The sequence below is a fragment of the Panthera leo genome, chromosome C2, assembly GCF_018350215.1.
Source record: "Panthera leo isolate Ple1 chromosome C2, P.leo_Ple1_pat1.1, whole genome shotgun sequence".
Classification (NCBI taxonomy): domain Eukaryota; kingdom Metazoa; phylum Chordata; class Mammalia; order Carnivora; family Felidae; genus Panthera; species Panthera leo.
The window spans coordinates 153043571-153062081 of record NC_056687.1 but is presented as its reverse complement, the minus strand read 5'-3'; the positions used below and the strand labels follow the sequence as shown (position 1 = coordinate 153062081).

Below are 18511 nucleotides of genomic sequence, written 5' to 3'. Positions count from 1 at the left end.
CACTGCCAATCCTCTACCGCTGGGTTTCTCGCACCCCAACTCAGCCTTCCTTATGCTGTTTCTGACCGACTGGGGAGCTCTTCACATCTCCCTCCCTTTAAACTCGTATGTGAGTCACATGCCATCGAATTCACCACCTACAACTCTACAATTTGGTGGTTTTCAGCAGTACAGTCACAAGGTTGCACGATGATCATCACTACTGTCTGATTCCAGGATATTTTCCTCACCCCAAAAATGCCCGTTACAGGCACCCCTCCATCCTCCTCCTCCCAGCTCCTAGAAACCACCAACCCTACTTTCTGTCTCTGTGGATTTGCCTATTTTGGAAATTTCCTACCGGGGACATCATACAATAGGAACTCATCTCTTGCTCGAACACTGCAACCGCCATGCCTTCAAACCCATCTACCTGCCTCCAGAAGCTACCCTATAATTCATCTTCTACGTGGTGACGGGACTGTCAATCTGCCTTTCAAAACACATTTCTGATCATGTCATTAAGCTGTATAAAATCCACCACTGGCTCCCCCTCCCTTATGGCTAAAACAAAATTCCACAGATTAGCACAAAGACGGGGAGGGGAAGGGAGGGGAGGGGGGGCCCAGCACAGGTATAATTCCTCTCAGTCAGATCTCGCCCTTATGTCCCAGGACTTGTCCCACGTGCACCAGCTGCAGGCCTCCTTGCTCCATCCCAGACTCCAGTGCGTCCCATTAAGCCTCTCTTCACGCACTGTCTGCCTGGCGAGAGGGATCCCCTCTCCTCTTCGGCTAAAACGTGACCCGTTATGAAGCTTTTCCCCATTCCATCTACATACAAACGTCTCTACTGTGGCTCTACGACACTGTATCAAAGTTACACACTTCTGTCACTCCCACAACTTCCGCGTCTCAATCAACGTCTGCTAAATAAACAGAAGAATGTCAGGCCATGGACCAAAGCACCGAGGAAATGACACAGGGAAACAGCGTGACCTACCACATGAAACGTAAAAATCTTCTCAATGATGTCTATCTGGCAGTGGTTTCCCCTGTTCTTGGCCACATCCTACCTAACTCTGATTCGGATCACCCCCTGATAACTACAGCAGTTTCTTCTTCTATGCCCGAGTCTCACACTAAGACTCGGCCAATATTTAAAAGATTATGGTGAGGAAGCTATTGTGCTCGGTGCTGAGAATGCAGGGGAAGATGTGACATCTCTGCCCCAAAGTCTTCAGTCCAGCTGAGGGACGCAGAAACACAACGCTCCAGGAAGGAGTGCAGGAAGAACAATTAGTTTTGCCCGGCACGGTCGCAGCAGGCTTCTAAGAAGAGGAGACAGCTGAACAGCTAACACTTATTCAACCACCTCAATTCTGGCACTTTCCCAGTCTGATTAACTGGCCTTTTGGTAACAAAAACCCTAAACTGCAATCTGCCAACCTCAAGCTTTAAACAATGACACGGCCAGGGCAATTAATCTTCTCACATGAATTTTTCATTGGCCTCTTATCTTTAAAAAAGCTATTCCTGCCTTCCTTACCCTTTTGACTAGATAGACACCACTTTCTTATTAGAGTTTGTTATTTTATAGAAAAACACTTCAAGGCTAAGTTATGCTTCAGCAGATCGCAAATACATTTTTAAATTACAAAGTATCACTTTTCTAGGGAAAATTTTCAAACCTCTTTTTTTTTTTTTATTTAAGAAAAGCCAGAGCAATGTGTTGGGATTGTCATTTCCATGTTATTAGCTTTGTATTTGTGGCCTTCCTTAGAAATTTCTCCATAATGCCCATTTCATCCAAGATCTATGGCCCATTCTGTACAATCTATACTAAAATGGCTCACTATCTTTCTTTCACCAAATCTAAATTACAGATAATTGAAATCTACTCCCTAATAAGGATTTCTTTTGCAATGAAAGGGCAGGGAACCTGGCTGCAGTGTAACAGAAAGAACGCGGGCTTCACAGCCACAAAAATGCCCTTCCCTGTTCCTTACCCTCTGTCCAAACTCAGATATGCCTCCCTTGGAGAGGGTACTGAAGGTCACTAAACAGCAAGCTTAAAAAAAGTCAACAGGATTTAAAATGACTTTATCTTAGTATTTTTCTACACATTGCTAACAGATGCCTGAGGCAGTACTGATAGCAGGAACAGCAAGCAGCTACAGGAGATTCCAACCCAGCAGACAAAGCCTGCACTGCATACGTGTACCGATCCAATGGAATAGACAAATTACAGGCACACACAGGACACTTCTAGGTAGTGACACGAGCATTTTCTCCTCTGAATACTGCACGAAAGTTAGTACAGATTCGTCTTAACACACACTCAGAGAAGGAAAATAAATGGGACATAACAATAAAGGATCACAAAAAATTAAGTTTAAAACAAAGTTGGTAAAAAAAAAAAAAAAAAAAAGTTAAACATGGAATGACCATTTGATCCGATCATTCCGTACCTGGGTACATACACAAAAGAACTGAAATCAAAGAGTCCAACAGAGATCTATATGCCAATGTTCAAATCAGCCTTATCCATAACAGCCAAAAAGTAGAAACAACCCAATGCCCATCAATGGATGAATAAACGAAATGTGTTACATCCATACGGGAGAATATGATTCAGCTTTTAAAAGGAAGAACATTTTGACATATGCTAAAACATAGATGAATCTTGAAAACGTTATGTTAAGTGAAATAAGCCAGATACGGAAGTACAAATGTTGTGTGATTCTAATTATTTGAAGTACCTAGAATAAAACTGAACAGTGGGGATAGAAAGTTGAACAGTGGTTCTAAGGGGCTGGAGGGAAGGAAGAAATGGGGAGTTTTTACTTAATGGGTACAGGGTTTCAGTATAAGACGATGAAAAAGTTCTGAAGATGGATAATAGCGATGGTCAGACAACAACGTAAATGTACTCAATGACACTGAACTATATACTTAATGATTAAAATGGTAAATTATGTTACATGTATTTTACCAAAAAAAAGTTAAAGTTAGCATAAGACATGAAATCAGAATTATTCAGGAGCCTAAATCATTTAAGTGTTGCAGGGTCTTTAAGCTGATATGACTCAAACTTTTTTTTTTTTGAGAGAGAGAGAGAGAGAGATAGAAAGAGAGAGCACATTCAGGGAAGGGGCAGAAGGAGGGGGAGAGGGAGAGGGAGAGGGAGAAAGAGAGAGAGAGAGAGAGAAAGAAAGAGAGAGAGAGAGAGAGAGAGAGAGAGAGAGAGAGAGAATCCTAAACAGGCATATGGTCGAATGCAGGGCTTGATCCCACAGCCCTGGGATAATGACCTGAGCCGAAATTAAGAGTCAGACACTCAACCAACGAGCCACCCGGGAGTGCCATGATTCAAACTTTTAAAATAAACAAGAAAATTTAGGAACTGGAAATATGGGTTCACAAGTTACCTGTGAAATCAAGCAGGTCAATGGACTAGGTTTCTAAAAATTTTTCTGATCGTTCTGCTTTCAAATATTAGACACAGTAAGGCTGATTAAAGGAAATATGCAATCACATAAGTATAGAAATTTATTCTTCTTAGGACAATGAAAATTATAGTACAAAAAGTAAAGCTATATTTGGATAGATTTAAGTCCCTTTCCTACTAAATTCTTGGGGCAAATGGAAAAAGAAAATGACAGCAGGAAAAATCATGGGACTCGATCACCCCTGGAACAAAACTGCCTTAGGCTGTGTTAATTTAGAAACATTCCAAATGTGTTAAGACATTCACTGTACTACTCAATGTAATAATTAGAATCGTACAGTGACCGCTAAGAAAGAACTTGTAGGAAAAGCTGAGAACCAACCACTATGGTTTGAGTACCTTCTACATTAAAGACTCTCCCTTTACCATCAAGATTGTGTGGGGCGCCTGGGTGGCTCAGTCGGTTAAGCGTCCGACTTCAGCTCAGGTCACGATCTCACGGTCCATGAGTTCGAGCCCCGCATCGGCCTCTGGGCTGATGGCTCAGAGCCTGGAGCCTGCTTCCGATTCTGTGTCTCCCTCTCTCTCTGCCCCTCCCCTGTTCATGCTCTGTCTCTGTCTCAAAAATAAATAAACGTTAAAAAAAAAATTAAAAAAAAAAAAGATTTTGTATTATCCTCTTTTGGAATTTAAGAAAGTAAAAATATTGTGTGGGTTTGCAAGCCAGGATGGTGGCATCGTAGGAGGACCCTACGCTTACCTTCACCCTAGAACACAACTAGATACTATCAAATCATTCTGAATACCCATAAAATCAACCTGAGGACTAACATAACAACTGCACAACTAGAGGGACAGAAGAGGCCACATCAAGGAAGGTGGAAATTTAGATTAAAACTTGGAAGGAGAAGGAGAAGGAGAAGAGAAGGAGAAGGAGAAGGAGAAGGAGAAGGAGGAGGAGGAGGAGGGGGAGGAGGAGGAGGAGAAGAAGAAGGAGAAGGAGAAGGAGAAGGAGAAGGAGAAGGAGAAGGAGAAGGAGAAGGAGAAGGAGAAGGAGAAGAAGGAGAAGGAGAAGGAGAAGGAGGAGAAGGAGGAGAAGGAGAAAGAAAGAAAGAAAGAAAGAAAGAAAGAAAGAAAGAAAGAAAAGAAGGAGAAAGAAAGAAAGAAAGAAAGAAAAGAGAAAGAAAGAAAGAAAGAGAAAGAAAGAAAGAAAAGAAAGAGAAAGAAAGAAAAGATGAGATTCAATAAAAAGATACATAACTCCATTTTAAAATGGGCTAAGGGGGGGCGCCTGGGTGGCTCAGTCGGTTAAGTGTCCAACTTCGGCTCAGGTCATGATCTCACAGTTGGTGGGTTCGAGCCCTGCGTCGGGCTGTGTGCTGACAGCTCGGAGCCTGAAGCCTGCTTCGGATTCTGTGTCTCCTTCTCTCTCTGTCCCTCCCCAACTTGTGCTCTATGTCTCTCAGAAAATAAATAAATGTAAAAAAAAAAAAAAATGTTTAAATAAATAAAATGGGCAAAGGATTTGACTAGGTATGTCTGTAAAGAAGATACACAAACGGCCAATAAGCACATGAAGAGATACTCAACATCATTAGCCATTAGGGAAATGCAAATCAAAACCACACTGAGATATTTCACACCCACTAGGATGCGTAAAATTAAAAATAAATAAATAACTAGTGTTGGCAAAGATGCGGAGAAATCAGCACCCTTAAACGCTGGAAAGGTAAACGGCGCAGCCACTATTCAAAACAGTTTAGCAATTCCTCAAAACATCAACCATCTTCCACAGAGGCCTCACCTTCCCCCAGCGAAGAGGCTCTGTTCCCCTATCTTCCAATTCTAGAAATGGAACCTTTGCCACGCTTGTTCAAGACCAAAGGTCTCAGGGCCTCCCACTTCCTAACCAAATCTTCCTTTATAATATCCCTTGGTTCCCACCTTTGCTTTCCATTCCAAAAGACTCCCCCTCTCCCAAGCAGGCTCTTACCACTTTCAGCCAGAATACTTCATTCCCTCATTCTAACTTCACTTTCTCCATCCCCACTCTCCTCCCATCCTTGCTATTCCATACTACACACTGTTCAAATAATCTGTCTGCAACACCAAGGAACAAGTGAGATAAAACATCCCCACGTAAAATATGATTAGCCACAATATATTTTGTGGTATCCGATGCTCAAAATCATCCTTACACAAATTTGGATTCTGTTACTCCTTTGGTAAAACAAACGCAGGAGAACAGGCTAAAATAAAACTACGGTGGCTCCCAGTGGCCTTCCAGATAAGAAACTCAACTGAAACCAATCCTATCATAAATCCTCCATCCGTCCAGTGGGTTGACAAGTAAGGCAGGATCCATCCGATTCACTGCATAGTGCTCACTGTTTCCTTGGAATACAATTCACAAGTCAAATTTCATTTGGGACTATTTGGGGGGGGAGGGAGGGAGTTATGTTTACTTAAAAAAATAGCTTGAATCCATCATCCTAAGATTCAAAGGCAAGAAAATTAATTATAAGCTATATAACTTAATATGAATATAAATATACCCCTCCCGAGACACACACACACACACACACCCTCTCCGTGCTCTGATGTGAACCCCATCTTCCCCAGGGATCTTGCCTCAACCAGGTGATCTCTCTTCTCTGTCTTCACTCTTATTGGCTTGTTCTTCCCATTAGGTAGGTTCAAACTCCCTCCCATCCTTCAAAAACAAATACTGGACAAACAATCCCATCCTGGTTCGATTCCGCCTTATCTTGTCTTCACAGCCGACTTTTGTCACACCTCCTCCTTGTTTCTCCCTCTCTCCACATGACTGCCTTCTGGCTCCTGCCCCCATCATCTTCCTGCCACTGCCCCTGCAAGTCAGTCACTAATGACCTCTAACTACCAAGCCCAATAGGATTCTTCTGTTCTTCCCTCGCTTGTCAGTTCTGCACTTCCAACATCCCTCACCACTCAATTCCTTCTTAAAACTCTCAGCTCGTGGCTTTCTGCAATACTAATCTCCCAGTTTTCCTCATGACTCTCTGATCTCTCCTCCTCAGAACTTACCATGAGCTCATTTTTCTCTACTAGCTCCTTAAATTTTAATGCAACCAAAGCTTCCAGGCTTAACTCCCTCTTTTTACTCTAGGCTCCAAGGTGACACTGATGACCCGTAAGTCTTCTGTCCACCTCAGACTTTTCTCCCACTGTCCTGATCCAACTGGCGATGAACTACTTGGGCTGTCCCACTGGAACCTGAGACAACATATTACAAACTGAATCTATAGCCCTTCCTTTCAGCTTGCTCTTCCTCTTTCTGTTCCAGTCACCCAAAACCTGAGGTGAAGAATCAACATAATGCCCCTCTTTCTTTTTTTACGCCCCCCCCCCCCCACACATACATTAGAGGTCATTCAACGTCAACTAGGTAGCTCCCATCAAGATTCTCTCTCTTCACTATTCCTTCCATCCAAACTGTCCTCCCCATTCCCGCTATCACTGCCTTAACTCAGGCTCTTGGCATCTCCAGCGAAGATGACTCCAGCAGCTCCCCGGCTAGATTTCTGCCTCCTACCAGTCATTCTCCACATGGTAGCTAAACCCGTTATGCTACAAATCAAACCTGAAAAGGGTTTTACCCTTCAGTGGCTCCTCCACAGCTTGCAAAACCAAACTTAAACTCCGCAGCACACAAATCCCTTCACGATTGGTCCCTACGGTCTCTCTAGCATCGCCTCCTCCCATTCCCCAACCTCTCCCCAGCCATACTGAGTTATCACCCTGGCAGCTTCCCATATGGTTCTCCTTGTTGCACACCCGCATGCCTGTAGAGCACTTAGAAAACAATACAGAAAAACCCGTAAAACAATACTGTTCACGGAGCTATGTATTAGAACTTTTAGAACATAGACAGGAAGGGTATCTTATGATTTTATTACAGTAGTTCCCTGTTGGGTGAGAGGGGTAGGGGAAGATAGGCCTAGGGAGTGAAACAAAGGACCCTAGACTTGGTTTATAATGTCTTCTTTCTCCCTTCTTTCTCATCTTTTTTTAATCTGAAACAATTATCACCAAACATTATACTATTATCAAAACCTTCCTGCATTTAATATTCTCAAAGAGTAGTGCATGAAAACACACACTTCAATGTCTTAAAAAAAAAGAGAAACCTCTAGCTTTAAAACTTTTGTCCTACTGTGCTCATGTAACACTTTTCAAGGGAGGCAAATTAAAACTTTGCAATTTGGCAGAAATGCACTTAACCAAGCCAAGTGTGGAGTTGCCAGCCTGCATGTATATCCATTAGATAAAACCCATGTAACTGGCATAAGAAGAAAAGACAAAATACAATCTGGATCTTTACAGACTACGCTTTAATTTCAAGAAACTTGAAATACAAAATTCTAGAAAGTGAAACATTCAAGGAAAATGACTAATTCAGGTAGCTAAGACTCAGAGTTTACTGTGTTTAATTTTGTTTATTTTTCCATGACACTCATGCCAAAAGAACCGTGAAAGACAAATTGAGACATAATATTTATTGTGTTGCTATGGTTTCCAGACTAACAAATAAAAATCATTACTCGATTTCTTAGCAACTTCCCTTTAGTAGAAAATCTCAGGTACCATTTTTTCTTAATTAAATCTTACAACGTAATTATGGTTAACTACTTTTTATAAAGTTTTTGGTAGTTGAAGACCAACTGGATAAATTTTTCTGAGCACAAACAGCTACATGTATTAGATAAAATCTAGGGATTTTTAAGCCATTTTCTTCTGATGTCGAACGACTATATACTCCTTTTATTGAGACCTTTTGATGGCAAAATATTCTTTTGTAATGAGAGAGGAAATTTAAGATTACAGACTTTACTACTGAAGTCTGAATATAACCTAACAAAGAGATCACTCAGGAGAACTGAAACGTTGGATCTGCAGTGACACATCTAACCAAAGGGAAATTACGAATCACAGTAGAAATACTTTGGGAGAAAACAAAGGGTGTTGCCAGTAACGTCTTCATATTTAGGTTACTGATACTGTGCCGTTTGAACTTTTTTCTCCAAATTCCTGTAAGTCACAGGAATGGTAAAGATTATGACAATGAATGCTATACCAAATATATTCAATCACACTGACACAAAACTAAATCTTGTTAATTTTGGTTAGAATAACAAATCAAGAAATACTCAGAGTGACGCTGGCCACTACAGAGCCAGAACTCTGACTCAGTTCCAGGGGTAAATGGGGAAAAAAATGGAGAGAGTTCTGAACTCAACAGACACTGGTTGCATTCATGTATTAATGCCACTGGAAGGAATTCTAAATGACTAAAAACAACTTAGATTTGCTCTTTCAAAGGATTTGTCTAATAAAAACAGTAAGTACAGGGGGAGAATTTTTTTTTAACTGAGTAGAAATAAAAATATAGTCACTCTCCAAAACTCTGAAAAATTAACTCGCATTTCATAACCTTTTATAAATTTTTGAAGACCACTGTTGAGAACACTCGAAAGTACTTAAAAATTTTTTTTCTAATGTTCATTCATTTTTGAGAGAGACACAGAGTGTGAGCGGGGGAGCAGAGAGAGAGGGAGACCCAGAATCTGAAGCAGGCTCCAGGCTCTGAGCTGTCAGCACAGAGCCCAACACGGGGCTTGAACCCACAGGCCGCGAGATCATGACCTGAGCCAAAATTGGGTGCTTAACCAACTGAGCCACCCAGGTGCCCCAAAAATATTTTAAACAAGAATAACTCTGCTTCCTATGAAGTCAGCTTTTCAGACAAATCTGATTTGCACAGAACAATGTGAACCAAACACAAAAGGATGATCAAAAAAGTGTCAGAATTAAGACTTGAGACTTGACCTTGAAATCCTTGGAGTGCTTTAGGACTCAACCTGAGGAATGATTACTTTCAACTCTGTACTTCCTCCCTAGACAATCTCACCAATACTCACAATTTCAATTACCTTCTACATGCTCATAAGTCTCAATTTTTATCTACAGCCCAGACCTCTCCTTGGAACTCTTGATCCACATCCACAAACTGCCTCTTCATAATCTCCACTTAGATGCCTCCCGGACACCTTAAATACAATACACATAAATCCGTGATCCTCCCTCTCCAAGCCTCCTCCCCACTTGAATGTTCCCTACCACCACCCAGGATGCACAATCCAAACCTTTCCCTCTCTGCTACCCAAACACAGCCACCCACCAAGCATCGACTACTTACTTCTCCGTCCCAACCACCTCTCAACATGCCCAGCGTCATACCTCTGGGCCAGGCCCCCACTGCCTCTGAAAGTCTCACGACTCATCTCCCCACATCCACTAATGTCCTTTTTGATATAATCTCCAACCTGCCCTAAAGTCATCCTTTCAAGGCACAGATCTGATCACGTCATGCCCCTACACAAAACCTTTCAATGGTTTTCCACTGTTCTTAGGACACAGACCCAAATCCTAAATACGGTCTAAAAGAACCTGTCTCAGGGTTCTCAGCCTTGGCCCTACTGACATTTGGGCCAGATAATTCTTTGTTGTGAAGGGTATCCTGTGCACAGCAAGATGTTTAGGGGCAACTCTGGTCTCTAGCAGCACACCCCTCCTCCTGTTATCCCCAAAATACCTCCACACATTGCCAAATGTCCTCTGGGAGACAAAATCACCCTTGGTTGAGAACCACTGGCTTATATGATCTGGCTCCTGCCTACCTCTCTGACTCCTCTCCTCCTTGCTGCGCACGTTGGCGTTAGTGATCTCACGGAAGGCATAATACTTTCAGGGTGTAGGCGCCCCCATGCAAATTTCAGTCCTACCCTTTCTAGCTATGTGACCTTGAGCAAGTTACTCACTTCTCCACACCTGGCATTCACCACGGATGACATGAGAATAGCAGACCACCTCACAGCGTCGTCATGAGGACTAAATCCCTTTAAAGAACTCAGGACAGTGACTGGTACATAATACAAGCTCAGGAATCAGTAAATAGTAGCTGTTGTTATTATTCTTCGAATCCTCCACACTCTTTTAGTCTCAAAAGCTTGTCACACATTCTTCCCTCTGACTGGAAAGCTCTTACCTACATCCGGCAACTCTCTTTCTCCTCAATAATTCCACTCCTTCTTCAGAACTCAGTTGAAAGGGCACTTCCTCAGGGAAGCCTTCCCAAAGCCCCCAGACATGTCAAGCCCCACTGCCACACACTCTTTAATAAAAGCATTTACTTTTTATTCAAAGCACTTAACACAGTTGCAAACAGATTACCGTATTTCCTTGATTCTAAGAATGCCGCTGATCAGCACTGACAATCACAGCTTGCAAGACAAAAAAAGAAATTACCGTGTAACATGTAGCTACTAATTTTGAAGAAGAAAAAGGAACTGAAAGTTGAGCTAGTCCATTATGTAGTTTCCCCTGTAGAATCTAAGCCCCATGAGGGCAACGACCGTGTTAGACGTGTCTACCCCACATCCCTCATGCCTGACACGGTGCTTGCAGAGAACAGACGTGCATACTGAATGGATGCCATTCAACATCTGTGCGGTTTTTTTCAACTCTATTCTTAAATGAAAGATGGTATTAACACCCATAAATATTGTGATTATGCTAATTCACAATATTTGCATCTTCAAAAGCTGCTATCCTTGTCAAAGTTTTTCATCCTTAATTCATCCTAAAAATGAGTACGTTACTCAAGTAAAATAGTGAGACAACCACAGGACCATTAGCTCTACCAACCTATTTAGTTAGCATTCCACAAAACAATAACACCAGATGAGGAAGGGTGCCTGGGAGGCTCAGTTGGTTAAGCATCTGACTTCGGCTCAGGTCATGATCTCATGGTGTGTGAGCCCTGCCTGCATCAGGCTCTGTGCTGACAGCATGGAGCCTGCCTGGGATTCTCTCTCTCTGCCCCTCCCCCACTCATATTCCATCCCCCCCCCCCAATAAATAAATAAATAAATAAACGAACAAACAAACTTTAAAAATAGAAAACAGGGGCACCTGGGTGGCTCAGTTGGTTAAGCATTGGACTTCCACTCAGGTCATGATCTCATAGTCCGTGAGTTCGAGCCCCACATCGGGCTCTGTGCTGACAGCTCAGAGCCTAGAACCTGATTCAGATTCTGTGTCTCCCTCTCTCTCTCTCTCTCAAAAAAAAAAAAAAAAAAAAAAAAAGGCAAGCAAAAACATTAAAAAAAATTTTTAATACAAAACAATAACACTAGACAGTATCTCTTAAACTATAAGCACAATTCTTCCCTTTACATCCTTCCATTCAGGCTGCTAATCCATAATCAAAACCCACAAGCTTCTGATTCTCACACTAGATGCCTGGATGACTGACTATTACTTCTGTAGGCAGCAAAATGCAATCCAACCACTGACCATCAACAGATAAACGGATAAACAAAATGTAATATATCAAACAGTGGAAAATTATTCAGCCATAACAAAGGAGTGAAGTAATTTAAAGGAGGGGGAAGGAATGAAGTTCTGACACATGTTACAACATGGATGAATCTTGAAATCCTTATGCTAAGTGAAAAAAAGGCAAATACAAAAGGATAAATACTATATAATTCTACTTATATGAAATATCCAGAATTAAGCAAACTCCTAGAGACATAAAATAGATTAAAGGTTACCAGGGGCTGGAAGAAGGGGAATGAGGAGTTCTTACTTAATGGCTACAGAATTAACATCTGGGGTGATGAAAAGGTTTTGGAAATAGACAGTGGTGATGGCTACACAACACTGTAAATGCAATGAATGCCACTGAATTGTAGTCTTAAAATGGTTAAAATGGCAAATTTTGTTATATATATTATAATCACAACTTTTAAAAAATAATGTTGTAAAATACCAAAAACCATTTCAAAACCATACCAAAAACATTTCAAATGGGTGAATTATATCTTAATAAAGCTATTTTTATTTTTTAATTTGTTTTTAACACTTATTTATTTTTGAGACAGAGAGAGACAGAGCATGAAGGGGGGAGGGGCAGAGAGAGAAGGAGACACAGAATCGGAAACAGGCTCCAGGCTCCGAGCCATCAGCCCAGAGCCTGACGCGGGGCTCGAACTCACGGACCGCGAGATCGTGACCTGAGCCGAAGTCGGACGCTTAACCGACTGCGCCACCCAGGCGCCCCAATAAAGCTATTTTTAAAAAATGAAATCTGAAAGCTCTAGCAGCCACAAATGTTGAAAAGAAACAAAACCTTCCTTCGTTATCACAAGTAGGTGTATGCTCCAAACACGTCCACACGTACATCTGCTCAACAAGTCTCTGAACACTCCATTTGCTAGACTCCAACTCCAGCTCCTATAAAATCAATTTCTATGCTCGTCACCGATCGTTTAGATTTAAGAGAACTGTCCGTTAAGAGCATGAATCTTTCTGGGTCCTGGATCTCAAGGGAAATCACAGAATTTTAGAGCTGGACGGACTCTCAGATCATAAGATCCGAAATTAAGCAATGTTCTGATAACTTCCATTTGGAGAGATGTGCATGAAACATGTTTTCTTCGTATTTTCAGCTCCAAAACAAGGAGATTAGTAATATTCCAGGCTTCTTGATACCTTAAAAAGACTGCCTGCTATCCCTTCAAAGGCTTAACTTCTTCTGGGAACACTCACCATAACATTCACCAAACTTACTGCAAGTAAGGCGGCATAAGTAGCTTTTGCCCAACCCTCATCTTTTTCCTTTGGAGAGCCAGCGGCCTCAGGCTTCCCAATTTGATACGCTCTGTGCTGTTAGGTAATTTTCGCTTAAAGTCCATGCTTCAATTGCATTTCCCCCAAACCTCTGGAACAATCAAAGCCAAACAAGCAAGAAAGGAAAGAATCCGCACTGGTCTTCTGACGCCCTAGAGGACTTGCTGGTGACCCCTTCTGACTCAGCTCCTCTGAGTTCTTCTGAGAGCTGTGACAGACCACCCCCCCCCCCCCGCCCCCAGCCGCAGAGCAGTCACATGCCTACTACATGGTGGGACTTCTAAATCCATCCACATTCCTGCCTTCCCAGAGCAATCTTCAAACTTCTAAATGAACTTCTTAGAACGTACACAGGTCTTACAAAACAAAGACTTCGACCCCTGTAGATGGGTGGTGATAATGGTTACACAACGATGTGAATGTACTTAAAGCCACAGAATCCTACATTTTAAAAATGGTTAAGACGGCAGGTTTTGTGTGTGTTTTACCACAATGTACTCAGTTCCATATTTAGCAGGCAAACTATCCTGTCTGCAGAATATATTCATGCCTTTTGTTTCTTTTCCTCCTCATTCTCCCCAGTTCCCTGACTTGGGATCAACTGAGGAGCAAAGAAACCTGAGCAAATAGTAAGCAGGAGGAAAAAGAGATTATTTTTCTGTATTTATGGCATTCCCTGTCTACTGCAAAAAGCAATTTGAAGTGAGAAAAGAAAAATTAAACACTTAAAATTTAACTATAAAAAAAAGGATTAAGCTATTTGTCCTCTTTAAAAATGATAAGGGTTATGTTCATTTTTGTTTCTTCCTAACTTCAGGTATGTTTTGTGTGTGTGTGTGTGTGTGTGTGTGTGTGTGTGTGTGTGAAAGGAGAAAATAAGGATTAAGGACTATCTGCGAGTGTCAACCAAGCAATGTATGAATGGACAATTAAGAATTGGCTATGAAAACTGTAAAGGGAAGAAAAATAACCACAAGGAATATATGAAAGAATGGTTAAAACTGCCGAACTTCTAAAGTTTTCAAACCACTACAGCACACATTGGGCACCCATGCAAATAAAAGTCGTCAATTTAGTAAAAACTGTCCCTTTCACATTGAAGGCTAAGCTCAGCTTTTTGACCAGGTTATTGGAGATGGTATATTCATATTGAGAGCTCTGAAAACAGAAACATAAACTAGAAATACTGGCCTTTTAAACCCTTTTATAGTAATAACTTTTATTATTATACTATAACTTATCCTTTAATAATCAGATTAAATTTGTTATTTCATAGCAAAATAATAATATACAGGGAGGAAAACAACCTGGAAGTATAAAAAACTGACCATCCAAGTGTATTTTGGTTCATGGTCCCCAAACCTGACTGGCCATCAAAATCCTCTGGGAGGAAGTGTGTGTGTAGGTGTTTGTGCATACCCATACGTGCACACACACTTAAACACAGGTTTCTGAGCTCAACCCCCACAGATTCAGATTCGCAAGCACAGGTAAGGCCTGGGAATCTGAACGCTGAAAAATCTCCCCGAGTCTGGCAATCAAAAATGTTTTAGAACACCTATCTTACTACATTTTTTTTTTACAAAAAAAAGACTCTTTTACCTGTATTCTCACTTTCAATTATGACATTAATAAGCAACAAAATAGCCACTGCAAGCCTAACACTATGCTAAAGGTTTACATGCTTTATTTCCTTTAATCGCCACAACAGCCTTATAATACAGGAAGACAATACTGTTCCCATTTTACAGATGAGGGAACTGAAATCCACAGTAGCTACTTAACAAAATTACTCAACCAGCAACTAGCAGGGCCAGAATTAAAAGCCACACTTACAACTCTCCAAAGCCTGCCTATTCTGGAAGAGTATGGTACAGCAGAATGAACAATGGCTTTACAGAGCTGAATTTGCGCCCCAGGTCTCATACCTTTTAGACATTCATCTCAGCTTCGTCTGTTTCCTTGTCTGTAAATAAGGCTAATAATAATACCTATCCTACCTAACACACAAAGTTATTATGAGAATCAAGATGTGCAAGTACTTTCAAAATCATGAAAAGCTACAGGAAACAAACTGGGGGAGTTGGAGAATATTGAGTAACAGTATAGCATAGCGAGTGTTTGAATGCTCAGACCTTGGAGCCAGACTTCATGTGTTTGAACCCAAGCTCTGCTATTTCCTGCTTATGTGACCTGAGGAAAAATATTTTTTTTTATTTTTTTTTTTTAACGTTTTATTTTATTTTTGAGACAGAGAGAGACAGAGCATGAACAGGGGAGGGGCAGAGAGAGAGGGAGACACAGAATCGGAAGCAGGCTCCAGGCTCTGAGCCGTCAGCCCAGAGCCCGACGCGGGGCTCGAACTCACGGACCGCGAGATCGTGACCTGAGCTGAAGTCGGACGCTTAACCGACTGAGCCACCCAGGCGCCCCGAGGAAAAATATTTAACTCTTCTGTGAGATGGTTTCTTTATCTGTTAAGATGGAGATAATAATAAAACCAATCTCAGAATTTTGTGAAGATTAAATGAATTAATGCAGCTTGAATGCTTACAATAGTATTTGTCACACAGTAAGTATGCAAGTGTTAAATGTTTAAAGGCACCCACTTTTGCAAATGAAGTGTCACATCCAAAAAAAAAGAGTTGAAACATTTAGTAAAATACAGACAAGCCTAGAAGGTGCTCACATTTGCTTTCCTTATAGAAATCTGGATAAATCTCTCCAATTTGGGAGGTAAACATTTTGAGTAGTTTCAGTTTTCAACTAAAACTATGTGGCTCCCAAAATGCCTCATTTTTGCAAATACTTAACATCGCTGTAACTCCTTTTCATTCCATTTTCAAGTATCTTTTACCCTTTTATCTGAAAATAGCTCACTTGATTTTTTTGAGAGAGAAAGAGAGGGGGCGCAAGTGAATGAGGGGCAGAAAAGAGGGGAGAGAGACAGAGACAGAGACCGAGAGAGAAGCAGGGCTCACCCAGTTTGGGGCTCAGGCTCACCCGATGTGGGGCCTGAACTCACGAACTGTGAGATCATGACCTGAACCGAAGTCAGATGCTTAACGACTGAGCTACCCAGGCGCCCCTCGCTTGAGTTTTTTTAAATATCACAATTTTGTCAACCGTTTTCAGATCACTTTTGTCTTTGCCTCAAACATCGTTCTACAGAATTTGACTTCTAATTCCAAAGCTAACTGAGTAGCTGACCAGAGGAAAAAGTTAACAAAGAGCTGGACCAAAAAGAGACCGTATAATATGTCAAAAGGAAACAGCACTAGCCCTAAATGAGCTATTTACTAAGAATAACAAAGAGGAAGTGGTGAGGGCCTAATCCTCACAAAAAGAAGATAATTTAATAATGCGCTACCCGATTCTCGTGCCAGATTAGTTTACCGTCAGGTCTGCAGCTGCAGACAGAGTCAGAGTCTGAAACAAAGTTGGCACCTCACTAAGAAATCACAGCTGGGAGTTATCTTAAATTTCCAATATGCAACAGGAAATGCTGCCAGTGATTCAATAGGTGACAGCCCTTTCCATTTGTTTCTTTCTCCTAAGTTGTCAACAAACCAAAACAAAAATGCTGCAGAAGCTCTGGTACTAGCTAAAAGTTAAACATAAAAATTCCAACGCAGTATTTCAAAACCCGGCTAAAACAACTGAATCTGAGCAGACACCAAATAAGGATTGTTTCCGTCAACATTTCTACAGTGCCTCCTGGAATATGTTAACGGTACAGCCCATGAGCGTTTCTAGGATACAGCTGTCAGATTTGCCACATTCTAATTACGTTAAGTTTCAATACTGAAGGTTAATTACAAATTTCAAAACATTCCAACAGGTACCTCAAAGTAATCCGCAACAAATAAAAGGAAAAACTAATTTCAGGTAAGAGGAACAGCCAAATAAAGAGACGGTAACTGTATTTCACTCCAACACATCATTTCGAGGCCACATATAACATCTCCCAGTAAGCATTCTGAAATTAGCTCAGTTAACGAAAGTCTACCGAGATCTACCCCCCACCCCCCAGCTTTTACAAAGACTCAGTGTTGGGAGGGGGTTTTCCAGACACACCTCTCTGGCAATGTTACTCAAAGCTTCATCTTCTGCAGAAAATCGGTCTTTTACAGGCGTCCTTTTCCTTCCAGAACCAGGCGTCCCCATGTTGTCCTCTTAACAGTTCCTTAACTGTGAAACGTGATTTCACTGTTTTCAGCCCTGAAATAAACAGACACAGAATAACTTAGGATGTTTCTCTTTGTATCACTTTAAAGCTCCTTTATACATTTGCTTTTAGAAATGTGAAGTTATATTTCTGAATTTAATTTACATGTAAATTAGTCACCAAATACTTTTTCCCACTATCAAATTATGCCAATAAATTTTAGAATACTTAAATTTATACTTTTTTACCATACTACTCACGGCAACCTACTAGAATGTGTGGTAATATTAGCCTCAGAAAACTGCGGTCAGTAGTAATTCTTATCAGTATACAGTATACTTATCAGTATAAAATTAATACAGGTATTTCTAAAACTTATTCCCATTCCAGAGCAAAAAAAAAAAAAAAAAAAAAAATTTCAGAAAAGTCATTCAGTCTAAAGCTCTGAAAGAACATATCAAGAAATTTTAGTATAGAACTTTAAACTTACAAAGTTGGGTTAGGGTTAGGGTTAGGGTTTAAACTTACAAAGTTGGCTGTTTAATGTAATTTAAGAAACAATTCCAATTAAACTATTACCACGTAAAAGAACAAATGAAGGCTTATTATTCTGCAATTAACAATAACTAACACTGTCCACACAACAAATATCTGAGTGCCTGTCACTGCCAGGTATTGTGGAAAGTGCCAAAGATACAGTGACAAATTAAACTGACTCAGGCCAATGATTAAGAACGTATCTGTGGATCTATTATTATTGTGGTTATTATGAAAGAGACCTATTTTTACAAAAGAGAGAAGAAAAATTCATCTGCCAGGATTAAATAATAGGGATAATAAAGATCATCTAACCTTCCAAACACATGGTATTTGAAATTAAAGATTCCCATGAGAAAAAGCATCCCCATTTGCATGACCTCCCTCTCTCCTATACACATTCCTGAGAAGTACGGCTCATTTAGTAAAATACTCATTAACTTAAAAATTTTTTTTTTCCTAGCTTTAACAAAATAAACTGACAAAATTTCATTACACCGTGAGTCACAAAGGAATTCTCATGTAAGTCTGTCCCAGTAGAATAAACTATATAAAACTCCAAGTGACTTTAATGTGTTGGAATTTACTTGGTTCAGGCAAACTAAAATAGAACTTCATCAATTCACTCTTCTAAAAAAAGTC

General features: G+C 40.7%; 1 protein-coding gene across 10 annotated transcripts in view; it reads right to left on the bottom strand.

The window, feature by feature from the left end:
* LRRFIP2 (LRR binding FLII interacting protein 2) overlaps positions 1 to 18511 on the bottom strand; it is a 106868-nt gene that overhangs the window by 69095 nt on the left and 19262 nt on the right. For all 10 annotated transcript variants that reach the window (XM_042903017.1, XM_042903009.1, XM_042903008.1 and 7 more), the window contains exon 2: positions 17242 to 17385. In XM_042903017.1, coding sequence (XP_042758951.1) covers positions 17242 to 17331 — 90 coding nt within the window. In that variant the 5' untranslated portion in view covers positions 17332 to 17385. The remainder of the gene's footprint in view (positions 1 to 17241; positions 17386 to 18511) is intronic.